The sequence below is a fragment of the Stegodyphus dumicola genome, chromosome 10 (genome assembly GCF_044657685.1).
Source record: "Stegodyphus dumicola isolate Sdum_Otavi_A_Nest chromosome 10, ASM4465768v1".
Taxonomy (NCBI): Eukaryota; Metazoa; Arthropoda; class Arachnida; order Araneae; family Eresidae; genus Stegodyphus; species Stegodyphus dumicola.
The window spans coordinates 173,850,520-173,874,913 of NC_140777.1; the positions used below are offsets into that span (position 1 = coordinate 173,850,520).

The 24,394-nt window shown below is 32.7% G+C and overlaps 1 protein-coding gene across 2 annotated transcripts in view; it reads left to right on the top strand.

The window, feature by feature from the left end:
- Positions 1-24,394, top strand: part of LOC118185745 (poly [ADP-ribose] polymerase 1-like) — an 84,298-nt gene that overhangs the window by 9,075 nt on the left and 50,829 nt on the right. For both annotated transcript variants that reach the window (XM_035355647.2, XM_035355646.2), the window contains exons 3-6: positions 20,032-20,144; positions 23,720-23,853; positions 23,995-24,066; positions 24,282-24,366. In XM_035355647.2, the coding sequence (XP_035211538.2) occupies positions 20,032-20,144; positions 23,720-23,853; positions 23,995-24,066; positions 24,282-24,366 (404 nt within the window). The remainder of the gene's footprint in view (positions 1-20,031; positions 20,145-23,719; positions 23,854-23,994; positions 24,067-24,281; positions 24,367-24,394) is intronic.

The window sequence follows — 24,394 nt, forward strand, 5'->3', positions numbered from 1 at the left end:
ACACAACTGTGGGTGTCTCGCTAATTATTTATTTATGTGTTTTTGAATTTTAAAAGAAAGTTGTTTTTTAGGAGCTAATAAGCTAACTTGCTACCCTCCCCTCCATTCAGTGGCTTTATTTTTGTGAATATACTGTAGAACTGTCAAATTTCTCATTAAAAGTGTTAGGTAGCAGCTGCATTCTAAATTTCATCATAAGTTTCTTTTTTCGTTCATAAAAATACTGTGCTCTTTTTTCCTGTATATTACATTCACATTCCATTTCCTTCTGATATTTTTCACCTGCATTTCATTAGAAGTTTGTGTGACTAGTTTTCATCCTTATTCCTCCTCCTTTTAATGTGCTGTAATTGAGTATGTCTGTAATTTACCAAAAAGCAGTTGGCTCCTCTGACAACCAATGCAAGACAAAATATGGACAGGGGTGGTTTAGGTCAATTTGCATTTCGGGCATAAGAGAGACTTTAATGCAGGGGTCGGCAACCTCTTTGTCATTAAGGGCGCAGTACTAAATTTGAAAATCACCGAGGGCGCATATTTTACAGATATTCAACAGGTATAAATAGGCATTAAAAAAACAGATTTTTTATAAATTTATTTTGTTGGTGTCATACGTAATGATACATATAATTCAGTGTGAAACTTGGGTGTTCATATTTTCAGTTAATTTCTTATAATTGGGGATATATTTAGAGTTCCTGGTCCTTAAACAATTATCTAAATGTGAGTCATTAAGCTTTGTTTGGTATTTTGATTTCAAATATTTCATATTTGAGAACAAAGACTCGCAATTGTATGTAGTTGCACAATATGAATAAATTTTTAGCGCATATTTCCTTAAAATAGGATACTTATTTTCATCGACTAAGTTCCTAAACATTTTTATCATTACTATGCACTTTTAAAATAATATCACTTTGCAAGTTTATTATTTCTAATTCTAGGTTTTTGATATTATGAAACTCGAAATACACTGAAACTATTTCAAGGACATCATCTTCAGTAACATTGAATAGATTTATGAAAAATCTTAGAATGGGTTCTAATGCTGCAAAATCTAACAGTATATTTTATATTTGGGAAATGTGATAATGATTTTTTCAATAGATGGGATTTCAACAACACTAACTTGCATTTGAATGCATTTACTGCACTAATCATGTCAGCGATATGCTGATTTTTCCCTTGTATTTTTAAATTTAATTCATTCACCTTTGCCGTTATATCTGTCAGAAATCCGAGGTCGATTAGCCAATCCTTATTTTCTAATTGCTCGTAAAATTTGCCTCTTGATGCAATAAATTCCTTTATTTGTGGCAAAAGCATGATAAACCGCTCAAGTACGAGGCGTATTCGGAAACTAAGTACCGTTTTGAAAAAAAAAAAAAAAAAAAAATAGTAAAACAATTTTTTCGAATCCAATTTTATTTTTACATGAAAATACATGTCTTAAACTATTTTTCAACATAGTTTCCGCCAATGATCAAACACTTGTCATAGCGGGTGACCAGTTTTTGTATACCATGGTCAAAGAAACTTCACGCCAGTTTCGATAACCACGACTCCACAGCATTTTTCGTGTCATCGTCAGATCCAAAGCGCTTGCCACCAAGCTTGCGCTTCATGTGCAGGAACAAGTGATAGTCGGACGGCGCCAAGTCCGGGCGGCGGGTGATTGAACTGCTCCCAATGAAACTGTCGAATTAACGATTGAGTGACACCAGCAGTATGGGGCCGAGCATTGTAATGGAGCAACACAATTCCTTTACTGAGGATTCCTCTTTGTTTGTTTTGAATGGCACGCCTTAGTTTTGTTAAAGTCTCACAATATCGTGCCGCATTAATGGTTTCACCTCTGGGAAGAAATTCAGTAAGCAAAATGCCTTTCCTATCCCAGAAGACAGTGCACATGATTTTTTGTGATGACATTGTCACTTTGAACTTTTGTTTTTTCAGAGAATGAGTGAGTCTCCACTCCATCAATTGTTGTTTCGATTCTGGTGTGAAATGACACACCCAAGTTTCATCACCTGTCACAATTTGGTTTAAAAAGTTTTTTCCCTCATCACTGTACCGCGAGAGAAATGTCAGGGCACTACCAAGTCGCTTTGTTTTGTGAACATCAGTGAGCATTTTTGGAAACCATCGGGAACACAGTTTGCGATAATTCAAGCGGTCAGACGCAATTTTGAACATAACAGTATGTGAAATTTGTGGAAAGGCCTCTGAAAGAGTTGTCATTGTGAAGCGTCTGTTCTCATGAATTGCTTCATCAACTTTCCTTACCAAATCATCGGTGACAACAGATGGCCAACCACTCCGAGCCTCGGCGTAGACATTTGTTTGACCTGCATTAAACATTCTTACCCACTTTCTCACCATTCCATCACTTATCGCGTATTCACTGTAAACTTCTGTCACTTGACGATAAATTTCGGCCGGTTTAACATTCCTCGCGTTCAAAAATTTAATCACGGCACGAATCTCACTGTCAGCGGGAGAACTAATTGTCTTAAACATTTTGAATGTGCACAGCAAACTGTAAACACAACATAGAGCAACCAAAATGGCGACAATTGAAAGTCAGTGTACAGGAAAGACTAGTACGCATGCGCGGGACGCCTACCACAGCGCTGCGACGCCGCTAGAATGAAACGGTACTTAGTTTCTGAATATGCTACGTATTTTACCTCTGCTCAGCCACCTCACTTCAGTATGTAAAAGAAGATCTGTGAACTGAACGTCCTCATCTTCTAAAAGTAATTTAAACAATCTATGTTGCATAGCTCCCGATCTTATGGAATTAATAATTTTTGTTACTATCGTAAATATGTGTTGAAAACCGATTGTTTTTGTGCATAACATTTCCTGATGTACGAGGCAATGATAAGAAATAAATTTCGGGAATAAGGAATCCTGTCTACATAAGGCAATAAATCCTTTTTTCTTACCAGTCATCGCTGGTGCCCCGTCTGTTGTAATTAACGATAACTTTTGTACAGATAGTTTTACATCTGTTATATACTTTTTAAAAGTAGAAAAGATATCTTCTCCTCTGGTGCTTCCCTTTAATGGTAGAACTTTAATTAATTCTTCTTTTGTTGTAAAATCAGAAAATACCATCTTCACGCAAATTGCTAATTGTGATATATTTGTCACCTCTGCCGATTCATCCATCTGTAGTGAAAAGAAAATACAATTTTCCATATCATTTGCTAATTCTGCCTCCAAATTCTCCGCAATTACTTCGATTCTTCTAGTAACAGTTCGTGCTGATAATTGCAACGTGTTTATAACTGAAACTATTTCCTTTTTAATTTTAAATTCTTCAAAAAATTAATCAGCAGCTTCTAACATGGCTTCTTTCACTAATTCTCCATCTGTAAAGGGTTTTTTATTCTTAGCTAGCAAATGCGATATTTTATATGACGCGATCGTTGCTGCTTTATGTTGTTGCAGTGGTTTAGTAAAAAATCTTTGCTGGTTAGTTATTGAAGATTTTAAAGAAATAATTTTTTTTTCTTCTAATTTCAGAGTCACTATCAAAATTGGTATGAACGGTCTTAAAATGTCTTTCAGTATTACTTTTCTTGGGAATCGCAACACTATTATTACACAACAAACAAATACACTTCCCTTTGTAATCAACAAAACAATATAGATGTTCCCATTCATCGTTAAAATAATATGTTCTTTTTCTTTTACATTTATCCATGAAGGGTTTTGAAAGAAAAGAATTATTTTGGATTACTTGGTAGTTTTAAATGCACGGTCTACGCGTGGTATATTCGAAATACGATCACACACTAACAAAAAATACGTGCGTGTTATTAGATACGCTCAAGGTTAGCAAACTGCTAATCTATGCACAATCCTAAACTCAACTGACTACTGTCTAACCACGCTAGCGAGAGCAGTTTGGCTGAGGGCCAAGATGTGTCAGTTTAATTGAAGGGGTGTGTGGGCAAAAAGCGTGGGTATTTTTCCCTCTTGAAGGTCGAAGGGGTGTGAGTGAAATCGAAGGTCAGGGGATATTTAGTGTCTACCGGGCTACTGCACTCACCCCTACATAACTGATAGATGTGCCCACTTCCGCCCCAAACCGGATGTTTACATTGATCTGGAATACGTGGTCAGACAGTACTTGCTGTATATCGCCGTTTGACAAGAGTAAGTAAATCGCTCTGGCTATCATACATTTACATTAGTCCAGCGAGGGCGCATTAAAAATCGATCGGGGGCGCCGTTTTGCGTATCCCTGCTTTAATGCCTGGCACAAAAACATAGAGCATGCAGATGACCAGTATGCAGCCTGTCTAGAACTGTTTGTTCAAATCTATTGCTTGGCTTAGTTAAGGCAGTACCAGGGTGGTTACCAACATAACACTCAGGTGGGGGGCCTTTCTCCATAAGGAGTTCATCTCTAACCTGACCTGCGGGGCAATTTCCGAGAAAGAAAGATGGCCGCCACCAGGAGAATCCTTAAGGCCAGTCCATCTGCTATCCCATTATCATGAACCTCCATATGAAGGCACCCATTGAAAAAATATTGTATTATGGGCATACAAGCCACCCAAATGCTGGGCAATATTCATGGTAGTTCTGTCTCCATGTTTCCATTGCTCAAGCACGTGCTGTATAGAGCTCCGGCTATCAGTCAGAATTCAGATGCCAGTATTGACTCCCTCATTCACACAATAACTTGGAGCCTCCTTGACAACAATGATTTCTGCCCGAAAACAGAGTAGTACAGCACAAAGTCCAAAATCCGGACGTCCATATCCAAAATGATCTAAAATCCGGACCTTAAAGCCACAACCTTTTTTTTTTTTATGCTTTACGCATGCGCATTTGATTTTCCCTTCCATAATAAAACGTGGAGATTTTCACTTAAAAATTCTAATTCTTAATTTCACTTAGGCACTAAATAAAATACCTCGTTATGGAAAACAATCATGTAAGCATAAATTTGTGAGATTAATAACTTGGTTCGGTAGCTGAGTATCTACTTGGCATATATCTCAGATTGAAACATTCACCTATTTTATATCCCTGACGCCGACCTGGCGAGTCATTATTTATTATATTTTGCTTTCATCACTGCACGTTTATCAATACATGAAAACTTCAGTGATAACTCATGCAGTGATGTCTAAACTTTTTTTTTAATATTAGTAATTGAATAACAAGAGTATGGCAACCTTTTATGCTAACATTACGCTTGGCGATGATTATAGATCTTTAATTGCTCTAAGAATGTTGACAAGGAAAAATTCAACCAAAATTTCTTTTCATATGCTAAAAATAGATTTTGTTAATGAAACTCGCAGCCCAAAAGATTACATTTAGTGCTATTTTAATTAAGAATAACTGATATATTATTTACCCTAAACCCAGAAGAGGCAGCAGAATATGTCGGCACCAGACGGCAGAATTTAGGGAAGACGAAATTTTTGGAATTTGGGGAAGCACCGAGCGGCAAAATTAAGGGATGAGAAGTTTTTCATGATTTAGGAAAATCACTGGGATCCAAAGTTTAGGCACGGTGAAAATTTAGAACTTAGGAAGGCGCTTTGTAGCAGAATTTAGGACCTGTAGAGACTGCACCAGGCGGTATCTAGCGGGGGCCCTATATAAAGCCTTAAGTATATGTGGGAGTTTACTTATTCAGGACTCAGTTTTAAGCATGTGCAAGACATAAACATAGGTATAGTAAGTAACTAAACTAATACAATTCAGTATGCAATAGAGCAAGACAAAATTTAGCGAAACAGTTTGGCTTTCGTCACCAATCTTGTGATACACAGCCAATAATGTATAACAGACGCTATTAAGCTAGGCTAAAATTATCTTTACTGATTCTAAGGCATTTCAGTTAATGCAACAGACTGCACTGCTCCCTAATCTTCTAATTTGATCCAGCTTATTATTTTTTGCAGCCTGTTATTATTACAGCCATTTTATAAAAACTAAGCTTGAACGTTCGATTATGTTGAAAAGAGTTTCCAATTCTGGAGCTGGCAAAGGATCTACAAAGCGAAACCATGTTTTTGTGTCCATTAAACAAAAGGTGGAATTACTGCAAAAAAAATGAATAAAGGTTTTGAATTTTTTTGTGGAAGCAAACAAATTACATTGAAAGAAATGTTAAATAAAGTGAACAAATAAATATTATTAAACTTTTTTTTTTTTGTAAATTTTGTTACCCTTTCGATCGTAATTGTTCTTTATTTCATAAATTATGATTTCATATTTTTAATTGTGTAATTTCTGCATGCCATTTTACCAGATTTAAATTGATGATCTAATATCCGGAAAAGTCCCAAATCTGGAATTCCCGAAGTCCCGACGAGTACGGATTTCGGACTTTGCACTGTAGTCAGGGTTTCTCCTACAAATCCCAATTCCATTCCCTCTGCCTGATAAATATTCTGCTACCCATCACCCAGGCTACCATCAGTATAAATCTGTAGAGCATCATTAGGGATTTTGTGAAATAGTCTCCAAAGCCAGCTGTCTAAGATAATCATGATGCTGCATACCTTTATTAGTATAAGAGCAAAGTTTGGTTGTAAAGAAAACTCTGTCACTAAATATCACAGCAAAGTCTGAACAGCAGGCCACAGAGACATCTTTAACATCATTTTACAGCCATCCCTCACTTTCAGCACAGCTGAGTGGGCTTTCTCTCTTAAAATGACGATTGTTCCAGTTACATGCATATCTAGAGGTGGTGTACTGATCATCTTAACTTCTGAGCTTAGCAAAGTATTTGGTCAAGAGAAATCTACTCCGGAGTTAGAGGTTGAAGGTCGGCCTCATCCAGAACAGTGTCTCTTGGGCAGCATTTCCAGAGACCAGTAATGGCTTTGGCAGCCAAGAGTTGTACCCTTCCCAATTTACCTAAGAAACCTGAACACCATATTCCAGGACAGACCTAATAATGGCAATGTATGTGTTTCTGAGGCCCCGAGTGTCCACACCCCAATTTCTACCAGAGAGTTAAAATTTTGAGTCTCTGTTTACCTCTTAAAACCATATTGTCAGTATGAGCCCGGCTGAGGATCTTTTGATCCAAAATATACCCCAAGTATTTGGAATTTCACAATTCAGTCTCCTACCTAGAAGAAACATGCCAGTTTCTAGGTTGTACAGATGTCTGTTGATGATAAAATTACTGAAAACAGACTTTGAGGGACTGAAAACGATCTTGTGAGTTGCTTCAAAATTCTCAAAGAGAGAGATAAGTTAATATCTTTGTGAGCAGAGGTGAGACATGAATTGCTGCTCCAGATAATTATATCGTCAGCATACAAACCCATACAGGGATTGGCATTAGTCCCACTCTCAATTCCAGAAATAAAAATGAATACATTAAAGGCATTTAAATAATGATACATAAAATGCACATAGTACCAAATACACGTGAATAGTTTTACATTATGTGCATGTAACCCTATCACATTAACCACTTAGCAGGGGTTGGTTTATTTGATTATGGCAAAGCGCACTAGGGCTATGTGTCTAAGTGGAGAGATACCTTTATGGAGGACGTTTTAAGGAAAACTGGCTTGTATCCATATTCCTTAAAAAAAAAAAAAAAAAAAAAAAAAAAAAAAAAAAAATAGCCCATACAGCCAGTCTGTTTGCCTGGGATCAAGCTCACTTGACTCATTCGCTGGTGGGCCTTTTTAACTATTTAGAATATGAATCTATTGAACTGTTTCCACTGTAAAAAAAGTATGATATCAGTACTACATATAGGGTGCATGTAAGCAATAAGAGAGAATAGCAGTCCCATAGAATGTAGAAAGCAATACGTTAAATGTCCACAATGCAATTTGCTAAAATATGCAGTTGTGTTACTATACTTAAAGCTACGAGTTCTGGATAATTTATTTACAATAACTTAGCAAAGGTACCAAACCAATTTCTTCAGCAATCTTAATTTTTTTATTATTAAGTATTTCTTTCATATTGCTCAAGAAATAGACATTTAAACCTGACACTATTCTATAAAATATTCAACTCATAAATAGTCAATGAATTTTCTTTTGAGACTAGCAGTTTTACTTAGAAAAATTGTAAAAGTATGTATATCTATGTAAAAGTATGTATATCTTTTTTTTTTTTTTTTCCCTGTCTTTTTCCCAATTTCTTTTTAACTAAAAATGAATTTTTGTTTTGGGAAAAGGAAAAAAAGTGTGAATTCTTCACTTTAAAACTTCTTTATCTCTGCTTTCTTATTTTTTTAAATACGAAAACCCTTATCTGTGTCAGACTGCAGTTGATACTGAAGTGGAGAAATTATTTCCAATTGATTTTTTTTTTTTTTTTAATATTTCAAATTGCTTCGTCTTTTTTATCAAAATCTTTCTAAAAATTTGTAAATAGGCTTTGTAGGATGGGACAGGTTTCAGCATTATATTGTAGTACATTATGTTCATTCTTCCTTAGTGAGCATTTTATGTAATTAAGAAAGAACATGGTGTATATCTTTAGTATTTAAAAATTTTAGGCCATCTATTAACTATGCATAATGCATATATTTTTGTATGCTTATTCTTGTTCAAAAATATTTGTAAAGGAAACCCTAAAGCAAATATCATAGAATATATTTTTCCACAATCCAGGATAAAATAGTTCATAAAGATATTTCAGGGGACAATGTTTAACATCATTATTATGAAGTTAGAGTTTCCTGCATTGCTAAGCTGTTTTCTCCAGTGTGAAATTATTTTCTCCTGTATTTAAAGTCACCAACACAAAGGTCACCGACACAAAGGGTTTTAAACATTAAAAAAAAAAAAAAAAAAAAATTCCAAAGAAGTATTTGGCATCTGTAATTACTTCTTTCTGTAATCACAGCCTAATAAATAACATGCTTGCATTTTCTGGTGAAGTTTCAGCCACGAGGGATGACTAACAATATGATTAAGAATTTTTTTAATTCATTTTCTTGAAACTAGTTGTAGAAATAATTACATTGCAGCTCAGTATATCAGAGTTTCTTAAACTATGGTGGTTGCTGGACCTGCAGCAGATAGTCACCAAAAATGTTAGCAGCTTTGATATTTCTTTAGCTTATTATAATAATTTTACAATTACCAAATATTTTTACACAATGTATCTGAAAATAGATAAAGATAAGACAATACAGACAAAGAAAAAAAGGAAAATGTTTCAATGCATTCTTTTTATAATATAAAATTCATTTTACTTGCTTTGCACGTGACACTGTCATTTCATCAGTTACTTATTTAAAATTTTCACATTATTCTATGGCTTAAAATTAGAAATTAAAGTTAGTGACCTAAAACTGCAATAGTATATTACAGTACAAGTGAAAAAATTGACAGTTTCTCTCACGCGTGTGTCAGATTTGTGCAATGCTTATGGAGTCCCAACAAAATTTTCATAAATATTATGAGGTCCAAGGGTCATGAAAAAAATCTCAATGATAAAAAGGGGTTGCGACTGAAAAAAGTTTAAGAAGCCCTGCACTATATCATTGATGTAAAACGTTTCTACGAGTTGCTCTGTATAATTGGTTACCAAATTATGAAAAAAAAAAATGATATTATTTCACACATGCTTAGTCACAATTTTCCTTAAATACTCATATTTTATCAGATATTCACTGTTTTCATTTCAGATTTAGTTGAGTATTTTTCGTGAGCATTATCACATTTTCTGTGTATTTTGTTAAATTTTATTGAAAACTCTGCACATCAATGGGGGGGGGGGAAGGGAATGTGAAAAAAAAATGGGATTTTTTAATAGAAACACTGTATCATCATTAATATACAAGGTGTGATTCAAAAGTTTCAAGACTTACCTCAGAACTAGAAATTTATTGGACATTTAAGTACAGCGGACTAAAATCTTCAAAATATGATCCTTCAGCATCAACACAGCGCTGTCAGCACATCTTCCGCTATTCGTAGCCCTTCTAGAAGGCCTCGGGTGTCTCTCATTGAAGCCTGCTGGATGGCGTCGATGGAGTCAAAAAGCTTCCCTTTTAGGCCTGTCTTGGTTCGGGGAAGGAGTAAAAAGTCACTTAGAGCCAAGTCAGGGCTGTAGGGTGGCTGTGGCAGTGTTGTCGCGTTGAATATGACCAAAACTTCGGCGTCCCCCTGGCGATCAAGGGCGATTGGATTCTCCACCACGAAAATGCGCCTGCTCACACGTCGCGTGCTGCCGCCGAAGTTTTGGTCAAATTCAACATGACAACACTGTCTCAGCCACCCTACAGCCCTGACTTGGCTCTAAATGACTTTTTCCTCTTCCCCTGAATCAAGACAGGCCTAAAATGGAAGCGATTCGACGCCATCCAGCAGGCTTCGACGATAGCCCTTGACAGCATGACGCCCGAGGCCTTCCAGAAGGGCTGCGAACAGTGGAAGCGCTCTGTGTTGATGCTGAAGGATTATGTTTTGAAGAATTTTAGTTTGCTGTACTTAAATGTCCAATAAATTTTTAATTCTGACGTAAGTCTTGAAACTTTTGAATCACACCCTGTATGTGTTATTTTTATGAATATGCATGTGAACATTATACATAGCATGCAAAATATTTTATGAAAGTTAAAAATCATATTCTGTATTTTATGATACAGGGTGATCAAAATTATCATTTTGTTGTTGGGGCCATAAATGTTACTGTTACTGAATTTTTACTGGAAATATGAGTTCAAGCATATTATTTACATGGTTGCAGTTACAGAACAATCTGTCAAACATTTCTCTAGAAAGCTGAAAAATAACGAATTACTGATCCAACAAAGTATGTGGTGACGTTTGCCTATGTGGTATATATCCGACTCATGTCAGTTGCTGCAGAATTAATTTCAAAGCTAGCTAGCTATTATTTTTAACTTTATAAAATTAAAAGTAATTTTAGGTTTTGCTTCAACATGTTTTCTGTTTAATTTTTAAGAAACATTTTTTCAATATTAAAAAAAAAAAAAAAATGTATGGTTAACAGGTCAATGATTAGAGAAACTCCAGTAAATGGAATATGTTAGGATAATTTAAATTTGCTTATCCTTTTAGAATCTCCATTGCAGTGGATTCTGTTAATTACAAGATATCAAAATAATTATTTACTAAGCTCTGTTTTAACAGAATAAAGACACAAATTATGTTAATATTTTATCAAAAGTCATATAGCTATTTTTTATTCATTAATTGAAAAACTTCTTAAAAAACAAAAGAACCTTGTTAAAGTAATGTATCCATTGCTTGTTCAGAACTATAATTCTGTATTTTGTTAATAGGCTATGATTATCTTAGGGGCATATAAATCAGGAAAGCTCAAAATAAAATTTGCTGACATCTTAATAGAAGTGGAAGAAGCTTATTGCAAAAAGCATTAAGGTATGCCAGAATGTTGAAACTTTAAATTTAATTAATGGTATAACTATAAGTGACCACTAGTTTTATGGTAAAGTTTGTAGATATAAAATTATAACATGAATTTTTTCCATTTAATAATTTTCCCATGTATTAAAAATTTTATATCTTCTGATAAGTTTCATGTTGTTTGATAGTCTGGAGCATCAATAAAATTATTCCAATATTTTTTAATTATGAAGGACAAAATAAATAGTAATCTATTACCGTATTTGACGGCATATAAGACGCACTTTTTTTCCTAAATTTTGGTCTCAAGAAAAGTTACCTGCGTCTTATACGTGAAGGACACAGGTTAACTTTCAATACTGAATGCTACTTTTAGCTTGGATAAATGTCTAGACACACTTTTTCTACATCTACATGTGTGTAGCCTTCTAAATAAGGGTGCGTCTTACATGCCGTCAAATACAGTATATAGCATAAGTATATTTTGGCTGTAAAATTAAAAATTTTTAAATCAAAATGAAACTTTTTAAAAATTTTAATCATTTAAGAAATAATAGTTTTTAACCCCTTAACTGCCGCGGAAAATGTACAAGATTAATTTCCCAGTGCCACGGTTTTCACACAGGTGCGCATAGTTAAGCAATGTATTAGGGAAAAATAAGGACAAGTTTTACTTTCTAAAAACTGTTTACTTTCACAAAATAAAAAATAAAAGAAAAAAATGAATGCACAAAATTTAATGTTTTGAGTAAAAGTATAATAAAAAGAATGTAAGTATAATAAAAATGATGTTTTTATAATAAAAAAGATCCCTAAAATGGAGTTTCAATCAAGTCATTTTTAGACCAGTAAAGTGTAATATCAGGCTTCAGTGTTATTCCTTGTGAAATCAGTATGCCTTAAAAACGTATATTTCTTCCGAACTGATTGAATGCCATGATTTTGTTCTTGGTTTTTCGTTTGCAAGGTGTTCGCTCATATACTTGTCTACAAAAGGGTTAGTTTCAGTAACAATATGAGGCACAAGAAGTTCATCAAAAAAAAATAATTCAAAAAACATAAATGGGTTTGAAACATCTGTTATATATTTCTTTATTCCTGCAACCTACTACAAAAAGTAAATGAAAACGGAGGACACAGAATAAAAAAATACATTTTACTCAAACAACATCAGCCAATACCGCGCAGTCATTACTTTTACCTCTTTAGACCCATCCCTCTCTCTAATTTCTCCCCACACTTCTCTGAAATAGTATCGTTCTATCGTATAGTTATCGTTTTATCTTCGCATACTTTGTCAAGGTCATTGTAGTGTTGCATTCCAAAGCTTTGCGAATAATTTTGCGGGTAGCAGCACAAAGCAAAAGATAGTATTTTGGAAGGGCGTATATATATATATGCCCGGGGCAGTTAACGCATTGGCTGAGCAAGGTGTATATATACGCCCACGGCAGTTAAGGGGTTAATTGATAGGACTAAAATAATAGACACTTTTATGGACTTTGTATTTCTTTTTATACTTAAAATTAATTTAGAATCTAATTATCTTTCCATTTCCCATGTAAATGTTTAAGATAGTTTGTAAGTTTCAGTTAGGTTTAAGGAGCTGACCAACCAGGATAGTGGCTAGTGACTTTGACTGCCATACCAAAGGGTCTGGATTCGAATTCCAGTTTTTAAATGTGTAGTGCCTGTACAGCTTGGCAGCACTATAAATGTATGGCGAGTGGAAAGCCCTCTTGAGAGGTTGGTGGTATGGAAGAGGGGGTAGGAGAGTTTCGGACGTTGTTCCCCTGGAATGCTCTGTCTCAAAATTGGGGCTGTAACTGAGCTAAATTTGGGCTGTCACCTATATGGTGTTAAAAGCTCTTGCCAACCGCAGGTACATTTGACTCCTTGACACTATGACTGTCATGTGTTATACTGACCATTATCAGACAAGTGAGATTGGTAAAAACAACAGGGTCAGGGAGAAAGTTTGGGGAGGGAGGAATGAATCAATTTTCTTTTTTACTCAAATGGCTTAAGAGTTTCCAGCATACTAGAACACAGAATTTATGTAACATATTTTTTGTGATTTTATATGAACATGAAATGTATCCTAAAATTCATATTTATTTCATAAACAGTGTTACAAATTATACTTTTTGGATTATATTTAATAGCATAGTTTCAAATTTCATAATTAAAGCAGCCATAACATTTTATGCTTTTAGTTTCATTTAACAATCCTGTGTTTTTTTGTTTGTTGGGTAAACTTTATTTTTATTAGTAAAATGACCGCTCCTTCTGCTTGCAAGCATTGCTTCCAGAATTAAAAGCAAAAGTTGTATATTCCAGTGGAAATTGGAATCACACTAGCAAACAATAGTATAAGAAATTATTAAAATGTGGTATTATGTGCATTAAAATATTAAATAAACTTAAGCAAGGAATTGTTGAAAGCAGTTTTAAAGTGTTAGTCTTATGCTTGAATTCCTGAAAAAGGACTGAACATTTATAAAAGGTATAAATAAATATGGAAATTACATACATCATGCCTGTGAAAGTTCTTATTTGGCCTTTATTTCCACTATCATTGGTTATAAAAGTGTAATTTTTTTAGCTGCAATTTCATTTACAGAAATTTTTAAATTGTACAAATATTCTTGTTATGATATTTATAAGTTTTAAAAATGAATTTTGTAAGAATTACAAATCTAACTTTTTATGCAGTTTATAGTCAATCTAAAAAATGAAATAAAAAGTTTGATTCTGATATGACAAAATGTAGCTGAAGTATTTAATTTCAAAGTTAAGGTATGTCTCTTCCCTAACCTGAGTATGTGGAAACCAAATTTACTGCTTTCCTTGAGAGGTCAGTTAAAAAGTAAATTTGGGTAATTTAGGATTTGATTTTTTTCCACATTAATGTCATTTAGTGGTATTACTTTGTGAGTTATTAGTGTCTAGCATTATTTAATTTATATTTTTGTTACATCTAGTATGCTAAAACATTTGCATTCAAGTAAATTATAAGTTTTCAATTTCTGAAGCTGTATTAATAATATCCACATGCAATTTTCATATTTTGATCTCATAGAATTCATTTCATTCAACAGTGAAAAATTCATTGGAATAGAAGTATTTTTCATTTTAAATTTATGTAAATAATGTTATAAACTGGTTGTGTGCTCTGCTGAAGTCTGCCATTGTTTTCTAGAAAACAAGTGCTGTAGATGTCTGTGAGTAATGTATTTTTTTGTCAAAAATTGCATTGATTAAACTTTTTATGATAGTCCCCATATCTGTTTTTGTCGCTTAATTCATTAACACCAGAAACTTTTCTAAATTAATATTTTATGTATAGTTACATGCAGACTTAAATATTTCACTCTTAAACTTCTCAACCTGTGAATTCTCAGGAAACATTATCTCAGATTTTAAAATTAAATATTTATTGTATGGGATTTTCAATTTTTATTGTGTGGGAGTTGAACCATTTTTGTTTTTGTCCTTTTTTAGAATGAATATAAATGAGTTGTAGGTAATATAACTATATGGTGTGAGGAAACCTATAAAGACTTAGATCTTGTAGATTTCTTTATTTTTATGAAATTAACTTTCTTAATTTAGGAATGTCAAAACATGAATACTTGCTTCATGTAAAATATTTTTATGATTGAAAATATATGTCTGTGAATAATGCCTGTGAAAACAGGGGCTATGTTATAAATACAGTGTATAAAGAAAAAAACAATTGTTAAAAAAAATTTCTGAAATTTTTCTTCATTTCTATTAACACGTTGTGCCCACGTCAGCCATCTAGTTGAGACTAAACTTTCCGTTTAGGCCGCGTCAACTGCCGCTGGCTGACAGCGTGTAACATGATGAGTGCCAACCGTTTAGGCCACGTCGACTGCAGCTGGCTGACAGCGTGTAACATGATATATAACTGTAAAATTTACACTGTTTTATGGAATTACAGAAAATTTATTTAAAATTTACATAATTTTGTTTCATTACAGGATTAATGGATTTCAATGAAACACGATAAACATAAAAACGGCTTTCCTTTACAGCTATTACAAAATGTGACAACTCTCTTAATCTTTTTTCTGGCCATTACTGTACCATTGTATTTTTATCATAACATAATTTACAATATTTCCATACTTCAAAGGCTTTTCCCGGGTTAAGCAATGCATGTGGCCTGAACGGGATTGCTTAAGAAATATGCGTGGCGCTCAATGTGTTAACTCTTTGAAGGGCGGAACCACCTTTTCTATTGAACATCTTGCTCATGTGAGTGGTTTGACTGTTTCCGAAGTTCCCTTGTAGCTCACTAGATAGCAATCAAGAAACATAAGCCAGTAGTTGATGCAGCAATTAGTCTTCAAGAAAATAAACATCAGCCATTGAAGACTACATCACGACGATGTGCACTCTGCAGCACCAAGAAAAAGGCTGTAAGAACAGTGTGGGGATGCAGCACATGCAAAGTTGCTCTCTGCTTGAAAAAGAAAAACTGTTTCCATGAGTACCATAGAGACTGATTTGTAGGGATGTGTTCTGTGGGAGGTGGTCACTGACACTAACCACCAAAAGTGGTCATTTTTTTCACGCGTCTTGGACAAAATATGCGTGATTGTCACAAATTTCAATGTAACACCTGATGTAGTAAATAAAACAAGTTTTGCTGAAAAAGTTAATTGCCTTTTCCTGCCACTCAAAGAGTTAAGCTACTGCTTGTTTTACTGTGGAATCAATCCATAATGATAGTCAGTTTGAGGACCTAGCAAGCACCAGACCACTACCCATAATGCTGGTATGAAGACATTAAAAAAATGTAACAACAGCTCTTGGAAGTGTACTGGTCCTCCTGTTATATAAATTTCAGGCTTGGGGAAAATAGACGATTGCAAACACTCCAGTAGATGGCTCAGGTTCCATTTTATGTCTTAACATGGTGGCTGCATAAATACAAAAGTGGTTGAATGTTGAAGAACAGGGTGCAAGATTTATACATCTAAAGTGTGCATCACTGGCAGAACTTTGCAGTTTGATTTAACAATATTTCAGTATCTCATGAGCAATATGCATGGTATCATTTGTAAGCAACTGGACTACCATAAGATATGCTAATCCTAGGTCTCTGAGAAGTTCTCATATGATCATAAAGCTTTGATAAAGCAATTTATTGAGGATGACATTTCATTCCTCCTTGTTACTGGGGGTGAAACATGGTTTCAGGTGATTTGAAGTTGATTTCTGATGATATTGATGCTTCAATACTTTGGCGTATAATTGGAATAATCATTCTGACAAAGATGGTGATACTGTTGAAAATTGGTGTTTATATATCTGTCTGTGGAATAAAATTTGCCTGAGGGAATTGAGCCTCCTAGTTGAGAGCTAGGAGAGAAAAAGATTGAGAGAAAATGCTAGAAGCTATTTCAGAGAGTACCTTTTATTGAGTTTAAGTACAGCATTCACAGCAGTACTTCATCATTTTGTGTGATGAATAGTATTTATGAAAAGTAATTTGTAGTAAATGTTGGAGGATTTTTCCATTTTGTGGTTTAATTTAGAAATATTATATGAAAGGAATTTAAAAAAATGAATGAATATAATTTTATTCTGTAATCCTAATATATGACAAAAATGTAATCGATGACATTTCAGCTTGCGCTATATTGGAATAAAAATGGGTTCATAATGAAAATGTATATAGCAACGAAAAATAGAAATAGTAATAGAAGCTATAATTTTTTTAAGCATGTAAAAATTAAGTAAACTAATCAAAAAATAGTTCATATTGACATGCTAAATACAGAATGTGGTTTTGAAATACTTACAGATTTTACTGCAAAGGATTTGTTAAAACATGGCAAGGCTACAACAAAAAAGGCATTGACATGCAGCAAAATAAAGTGATATATTAAAGATATTGCATAGATATATTATAGGTATTGAAGAAAAGTCATTGAACATTTTCTGTATTCACATTTATTTCACGTACAGCTTTTAGCTACTTTGTAATTTAAATTCTATAGTTACTTCAGAGAAAGCAGTTACATAGTTGAAATTTTGTGTGCAGATTTTCTGTGTCACTAGTATATTTTTTAGCTATCCCCTTTTTTTATAAAGTTATCAACTTAATAAACACATTAAATATTTTTGCAAAGTTAAACAGGTAGCTATATTAAAAATCTGCAAGTCTGCAATCTGCAATCTTTATAATTTTTTTTTTTTTTAATTACGCAAGATTAAGGAAACCTTGAATTTGAAAAAGCTGAATATCTTCTATTACTCAACTTTAATTACACTTTAAATAGTATATACTTTGATTAATAAGTATTTTAAAAGAATGTACCTGATTTTTTAAGCCCATAATTTCTTTTCTTCACAATACAATAAATATACCCTCCACTGTTCATTTGATGAGTTGAACTGTATTCATAGGCCAACTTAGATTGATTAGGAGAACCTAAAATGTATGAAATGTATTTGATAATTATATGCAGTGCCAGATTTACATAAAAGCTGAACAAACTATAGCTTAGGGCCCCCCTTCCCTGAAACATTGGAGCATATCCCATATAAAACAAATTGACTCATATCCCTCATAAAAGGCTCCATATCTCAAATAGCTTAGGATCTCATCAAATCTATATCTGGTCCTCATTATATGGCATGCTTGAAAACAAAATTGTTACAAGATTTATTTTCCTTAACTATTGGTACTAGACATATCTTCCTTCGAAAACTTTTGAAATGATGCAGAAAATTTTACGAAAACAGTTTCAGTGTAGGAATAGGAAGATTCTGCCAACATAAAATCTGACATTTTGTAGATCTTCATAGTGCAGAAAGTTCATTAAGTAAATTGTTCCCTATGCTTTAAAGGATATACTCTTAACTGACAATGCTATATATATACATTCAACACTATTTTGTCTCTTACTTTTAAGGATATGCACATAAGAGTTAATTTGAAATGTGCTTTAAATCAATCTGCCATTTATATTGCAAGAAAAAGTGCAAAAGTGGCTGTGCCATGCTGGCATAAAAAATGAATAAATAAAATAATGGTTATAATAATAAAATTACTTTCATGGGCACTTTGAAATCTGCTGAGTTTTGGCAGCAAATTATCGAATGTTTAGAGGGTTAAAAATAAAAAATTGTCCTTCGATACAAAAGTTGCACAGTTGATTATTTATTGATAATTTCAGGAGAATAGGTAGAAAGCTAATAATTAATGCATTTTTGCATAATATTAAAGCATTATTTGAAAAAAAAAGCAACTACCCATAAGCCCATGCAAAATTTTATGTAAATCATATAATAGTAGGTAATTAAAAGCATTCTTATTCAGCAAATTCATTCCCAAATATCTTCACAAACTTCATTCACAAGGTTGTGGAACTTTTTTAATGAAACTTCTTCTGCTGACTACTCTCGCTTGTCTGACCTAATCTGAATAAACCCACAAATTTTATAGTGACAAGGAGTACAAGATTGTGCCTGTTATTGGTAAGAGCCTTGAGCACTATACAGGTGACAGTCTGACTTTTCTCAGTTCCACTTCAGTTTTGAGGGAGAGCACCCTGAAGGATAGGTCCAAGGGTTTTCCACCCCTCTTCCTTTATAATCAACCTCTTGACAGGACTTTCAATTCAGCATATATATTTTGAGTGGCCTCATTCCGCACAGACACTGCACTTCCATGCCTTCTTCGGGATTTGGACGACCCAAGCCCTTCAGTAGGGGCATCACAAACCACTTTCCCATCTGAGCAGCTGAATCTAACTAATCTAAAGCATAATGAACATTTTGCTAATTGGACTTTGAGGATCATTCAAAAAAATTAGCTTTTATATTTATGGAACATTCACATTCCAGCGTTAAACTTTTTTTATGAAATCCTCTACTTCATTTTGGGAAATTTTATGAATGGAAATATTTAACAAAATAAATCATGTAGATATGTTTTACAAAGATTATGTAAAAAACTTTATGAAGATTTAAGTTTTACTAATCTTTTATGAGCAAATAAGAAGTACAATAATTAACCTGTAACCTCTTCAGCTGCACTAAACTTCATAAACTTAAAATATCTTGAAATTTATTGGATTGGAAACATTATTTGTGTTATCATTGGGGGGAGACAGATTTCAATTTTTTAATAGTGAATTTAATGCACTTTTTCAAATATTGTATTAAACAAAATGTATTACATTACTGAAAAAGGAAAAAAGAAGTATTTAAAAAACATCAAAATTATTGATGACATAAAATCATGATAACATAAAGTTGTACATTTGTGGACACATAATTATTAAGATAAAATTACTTTTTGTGCATACTTATTTATTTACATTCTCAAAATAGACCTGTTTTGCTTTATCCTTCATAATTTAAAATTTATTTCATTACCTTTTTCATAGTTTTATTCAAGAGATAAATGTGTATGCTTGCACTGTTTTCATGAATTTCAATTTAGCATTGAATAATAGGGATAAAGTTACAATATTCTTGTCAATAAAGGTTATTGAGAAGCTGGAGTTGTCTTTTGACATATCCTATCATTATTGCTTTTATATTACTATATTTATTTTGCTTACACCATGCATATGAAATTAGAGATTATTTATTTACTGAAACAGCTAATTTTTTTTATTAGATGAAAATGCTGCTAATAATCCTGAGGGAGCTACTGAAAATTCTGAATTTTTAATTGAATATGCAAAATCAAGTCGTAGCTCTTGTAGGGATTGTGGTGAGAAAATCAAGAAGGTAATCATATTTTTTTTTAAATCATCATTTGGTTTTGCTTTTTGTGTTAGATGAACAGAATGATAATTACTAATTCATTTATTGGTACTTCTTGATTATCTGCACTGTAACAAAAATCGGCAACTCATTGCCAACTTTATTAATGCATGAAATATTTTTATTTAGCTATCTTTACATCTCATTGTATGGTTCTGTTCAGAATTAATAATAAGAAAGAGCATTTTTATAAGAAACAAGTTTTATGAGAAAAAACAAAAATCTATATAGTCAATATGTGCATTTCTGCCGTCATCTCAGATATATGCATAAATGCTGAAAAACGTTGAAATCAAATATTGAAATTGAGGGATTGGAATAATCAAAAATTAGCAATTTATTTAATACTAGATGAATAAGGAAATATAATCTGCAAAAAATGAAAATTTGTATTTAGAAAAGAGATCCAAAAATGCTTAGGGAAAAAATTATCCATTTTTGAATATATACCTTTAATGCTGTCCATTTATTGTCGTTATCACAAAGATATTAAGCATTCTCTCTTTCTGCAAATTAGTTTCTAAAGGAGGGTTTCTCTCATTTGTTTTTAATAGCCTGTTGTATATTTTAAGATTTTGTTGAATACTTAAAGAGGAAATAATAATGTGGATGTTAATTAACATAAATATTTGTGTTTTACTCTTGTGTCATGGAGAATGAAGCCAGTATATGTCTCTCAGAAAAAAGGTACACACTTTAACCTTCGAAGTGTCACGTGTTTTTAGATCTGTCATGAATACATCTGTTAAAACAGCCTTTTTTATTTAAATATGTATACTTATTTATTTTAGTACCTATTTGTACAAACTTACATTCATTAAGATGACATTTACATTATTAAAGAACGTAAAAAAGCAAAATCTCTTAAATTAGCTAATATATACCAGCTGACTGAAATCTCATGACCGTATAAAGCCAGTCATGTTGTAGTACCAAACTTAATTATAGGCTGGTATAATTAATTATCCATGTCTTAGTCTGAATACTATTGTTTTATACCTGTACTTGTACAGTAACTTAAAGTGGTCAAAGTTATGGCTATTACTGACCCGACACATAGCACAGTGGTAAACAGCATTGGTCAATGTATCCACAAGGACGGATGTGTATACTGCAGTAATTTTTTGGAAGGCCTTCAGCATACCCTATATCTGGCCGCACTACACAGTGCTATACAATGTACTTCAAAGTCTCGTAAAGCCATATTGATTTATTATAATATGTCATACATCACATATTACAACCATAAGAGTATCAGTGTGTTGAACAAACACTATACGACATATTGTAATAATATAATTCAATTCAATTTCAAAACCATTACGCTGGTACCATCTGTTAAAATGTTTATACATTTTTTTGACCCGCCCTGCATAATATTTTGATACAAAGTACAGATGCTACTTTATTGAAAATATGCTGTTATTATAATGTGAGAAACATTTTAAAGAAATTTTAGGCCTCCTTTTTGAATTACTGTTTCTCATTTGTTAAAAAATGACATTTTAAAATTAATATATAAATTTTTAATGAATATTTATTTGTAATTTTATAAAATGGTCAAGTAATCTGTATATTATGAACCATTATACTTCTGCAAAAATCTAATTTCATGGTTAGGATTTTTTTCTTTAATTGCAGTACTGTCATGTCTACAGTCAACTCATTGGGTCAAAGCTGAATTTAGACCTTCAGAGGCCCTAAGCACCTAAAAGATTTTCGTGCCCCCACATGTGTTTAAGCCAGTTTTTTTCTTTATTCCTTCTATCTGTTGGTTTTGGTTTAGCTACACCATACTATATTATTACAATATGTCGTATAGTGTTTGTTCAACACATTGATACTCTTGTAATATGTGATGTATGACATATTATAATAAATCAATATGGCTTTAAGAGACTTTGAAGTACATTGTATAGCACTGTGTAGTGTGGCCAGATATAGGGTATGCTGAAGGCCTTCCAAAAAATTACTGCAGTATACACATCTGTCCTTGTGGATACATTGACCAATGCTGTTTGCCACTGTGCTATGTGTCGGGTACATGCCATGTAAAACCAACAATAGGAAATTATTTTATGCCATGTAACCAACAATAGGAAATTATGCCATGTATGGTGTTTACACCTTACATGGCATATTGTTTACACCATACATGCCATGTAAAACCAACAATAAAAAATTATTTTATGCCTCTTTCCCGAATACTGAAGGACCTGTCTGAAATATCTTTTCGTGATGCATGTGCTTAAATTGCTTAACGTAAATCCAGCCCTGCATGTAGTTATCAAGAATCAATACTGAGAGAAAATATCTGTGTTTTACAGATTTAATAACTTGATCACTGATGGGCCAAATAATGCATGGGAAATTACTCGCATTTGGATAATAATTCTAATAAAGTTACTGAACTACTTCAGCATAATTATATTAATAAGGTTTCTTTATTTTTGATAAAAGATCGTCTTGCAATATTTTTAGTATTTATTGGTTATATGGTGCAGTGCATCACAAAAATACCACCCATAACTCTGATTCTTGCAAGTGTTCAGCAGCCCTAGAAGGTGTTTGGGATTCCTCTACGAAGGAGATATTTTCTTTTCCTTTTCTTATTAATGTTCTCTCGCATTAGGGGAAGGGGGGCTAAGGGAGGAAAGGATGACCTCTCTTTCTTTTTTTATCTGAACTTTGAAACAATGAAAAATATAGAGATGAAGAACTGCAAAATGAAGGAATAAGCAGCAGTATGGTACAACTCATCATCACTTACCATATTACTAATCAGAGTTCATACAGAAACAGAGACAAACTGCAGAGAATAACAATCTGTTTGATCCCATTTTTGACTGCAATTGGCAATCAATGCATGATGAAAATAAAAAAAATAGATTTCACTGCTAAAATGTTTTATTCGGTTGTTTACAATGTATCTGTAGGTGGCAAACAATTTAAGTACCCCATTTTCTTTATGAATTAAGAGATCTGTTATAACTGCATAAGTTCACCATTATTTAATATGCTTTAGTATAATAATGTGGAAACTGAAGATTATTATAAAAAATGAAAAAACTGTTTTGCAATTAGTAACAAGTCAAGATAAAGAAATGATTCAAAACTTAAGAAGATGTAGTCATTTTCATTCAGTATCAACAGGGTAATATGTGATACCAGTGAAATTTTGTGACAAATATAATTAACATGAATATTTGGTTCTAGCAGTCATCTTATTTAATATGTATCATGCTTTTAAATATTCTGTAACATTTAATGTTCACTAGTTAGTTATGCAGATTTCTTTTAACTGGGTTCTTATATGTAGTGTAGACCTTTTCCATAATTCGGGGAAAATGCATACTGAAATTTTTAATTCAGCATATATACTTTATTATTACAATAAGTACATTTCAAATGAAATATTAAAAAGGGGGATTTTTGATTTAAATCTTTTCTTCCCCCCCCCCTCTTTTTTAAAATAAACTTGAAAAATAAAGATCAGAAATACTTCTAATAATCACATCTCTAATTTATTTCAATTTTAGGGAGATGTCCGAATTGCAAAAATTGACACCAAAAGCACAGATGCTCAACGGTATGGGCCCATATTAGGATGGCGTCATGCTGATTGTTTTGTAAAAAACAGACAGGATTTAGGATTTACTGAAGATGCTGAAATGTATGTGAAATTAGTTTCCTATAAATATATTTCTTTCTTTCTTTTTTTTTTTTTTTTTTTTGTGTGTGTGTGTGTGTGTGTGTAACTGAAATTGTAAAGTTGTCTTAATTTTATAAGGTAATTTTTTTTAATTCTTTGTAGGTTGCCAGGTTTCAAAACCCTCTCAGATGGAGATAAAGAAGTAATTAGAGAAAAACTTCAGAGTGTTGGAGGGTAAGCATTTTCTAATTGTACTTTTAAAATCGCAAGCTAAAAAATATCTTCCAGATATAAACAGCTTTAAAAAGTTCTAATGCTGTTATGTCAATAGTTTTTTTTTTAATATAATGGAGATTCTAGAAATAGTATTTTATCAGCAAATTTTTAATAAGTTTTAAAATTTTTCATTGTATTTAATTTATTTCTTTTAAAATATGAATTTTTTGTAGTAAACGAAAGAATGAAAATGATGAAACATCTAATTCTGCAAAAAAATCAAAAAAATCTGATAATGAAGACGATGAAGCATTAGAAGTATGTGTATAATAGTTATTTTTTTCCC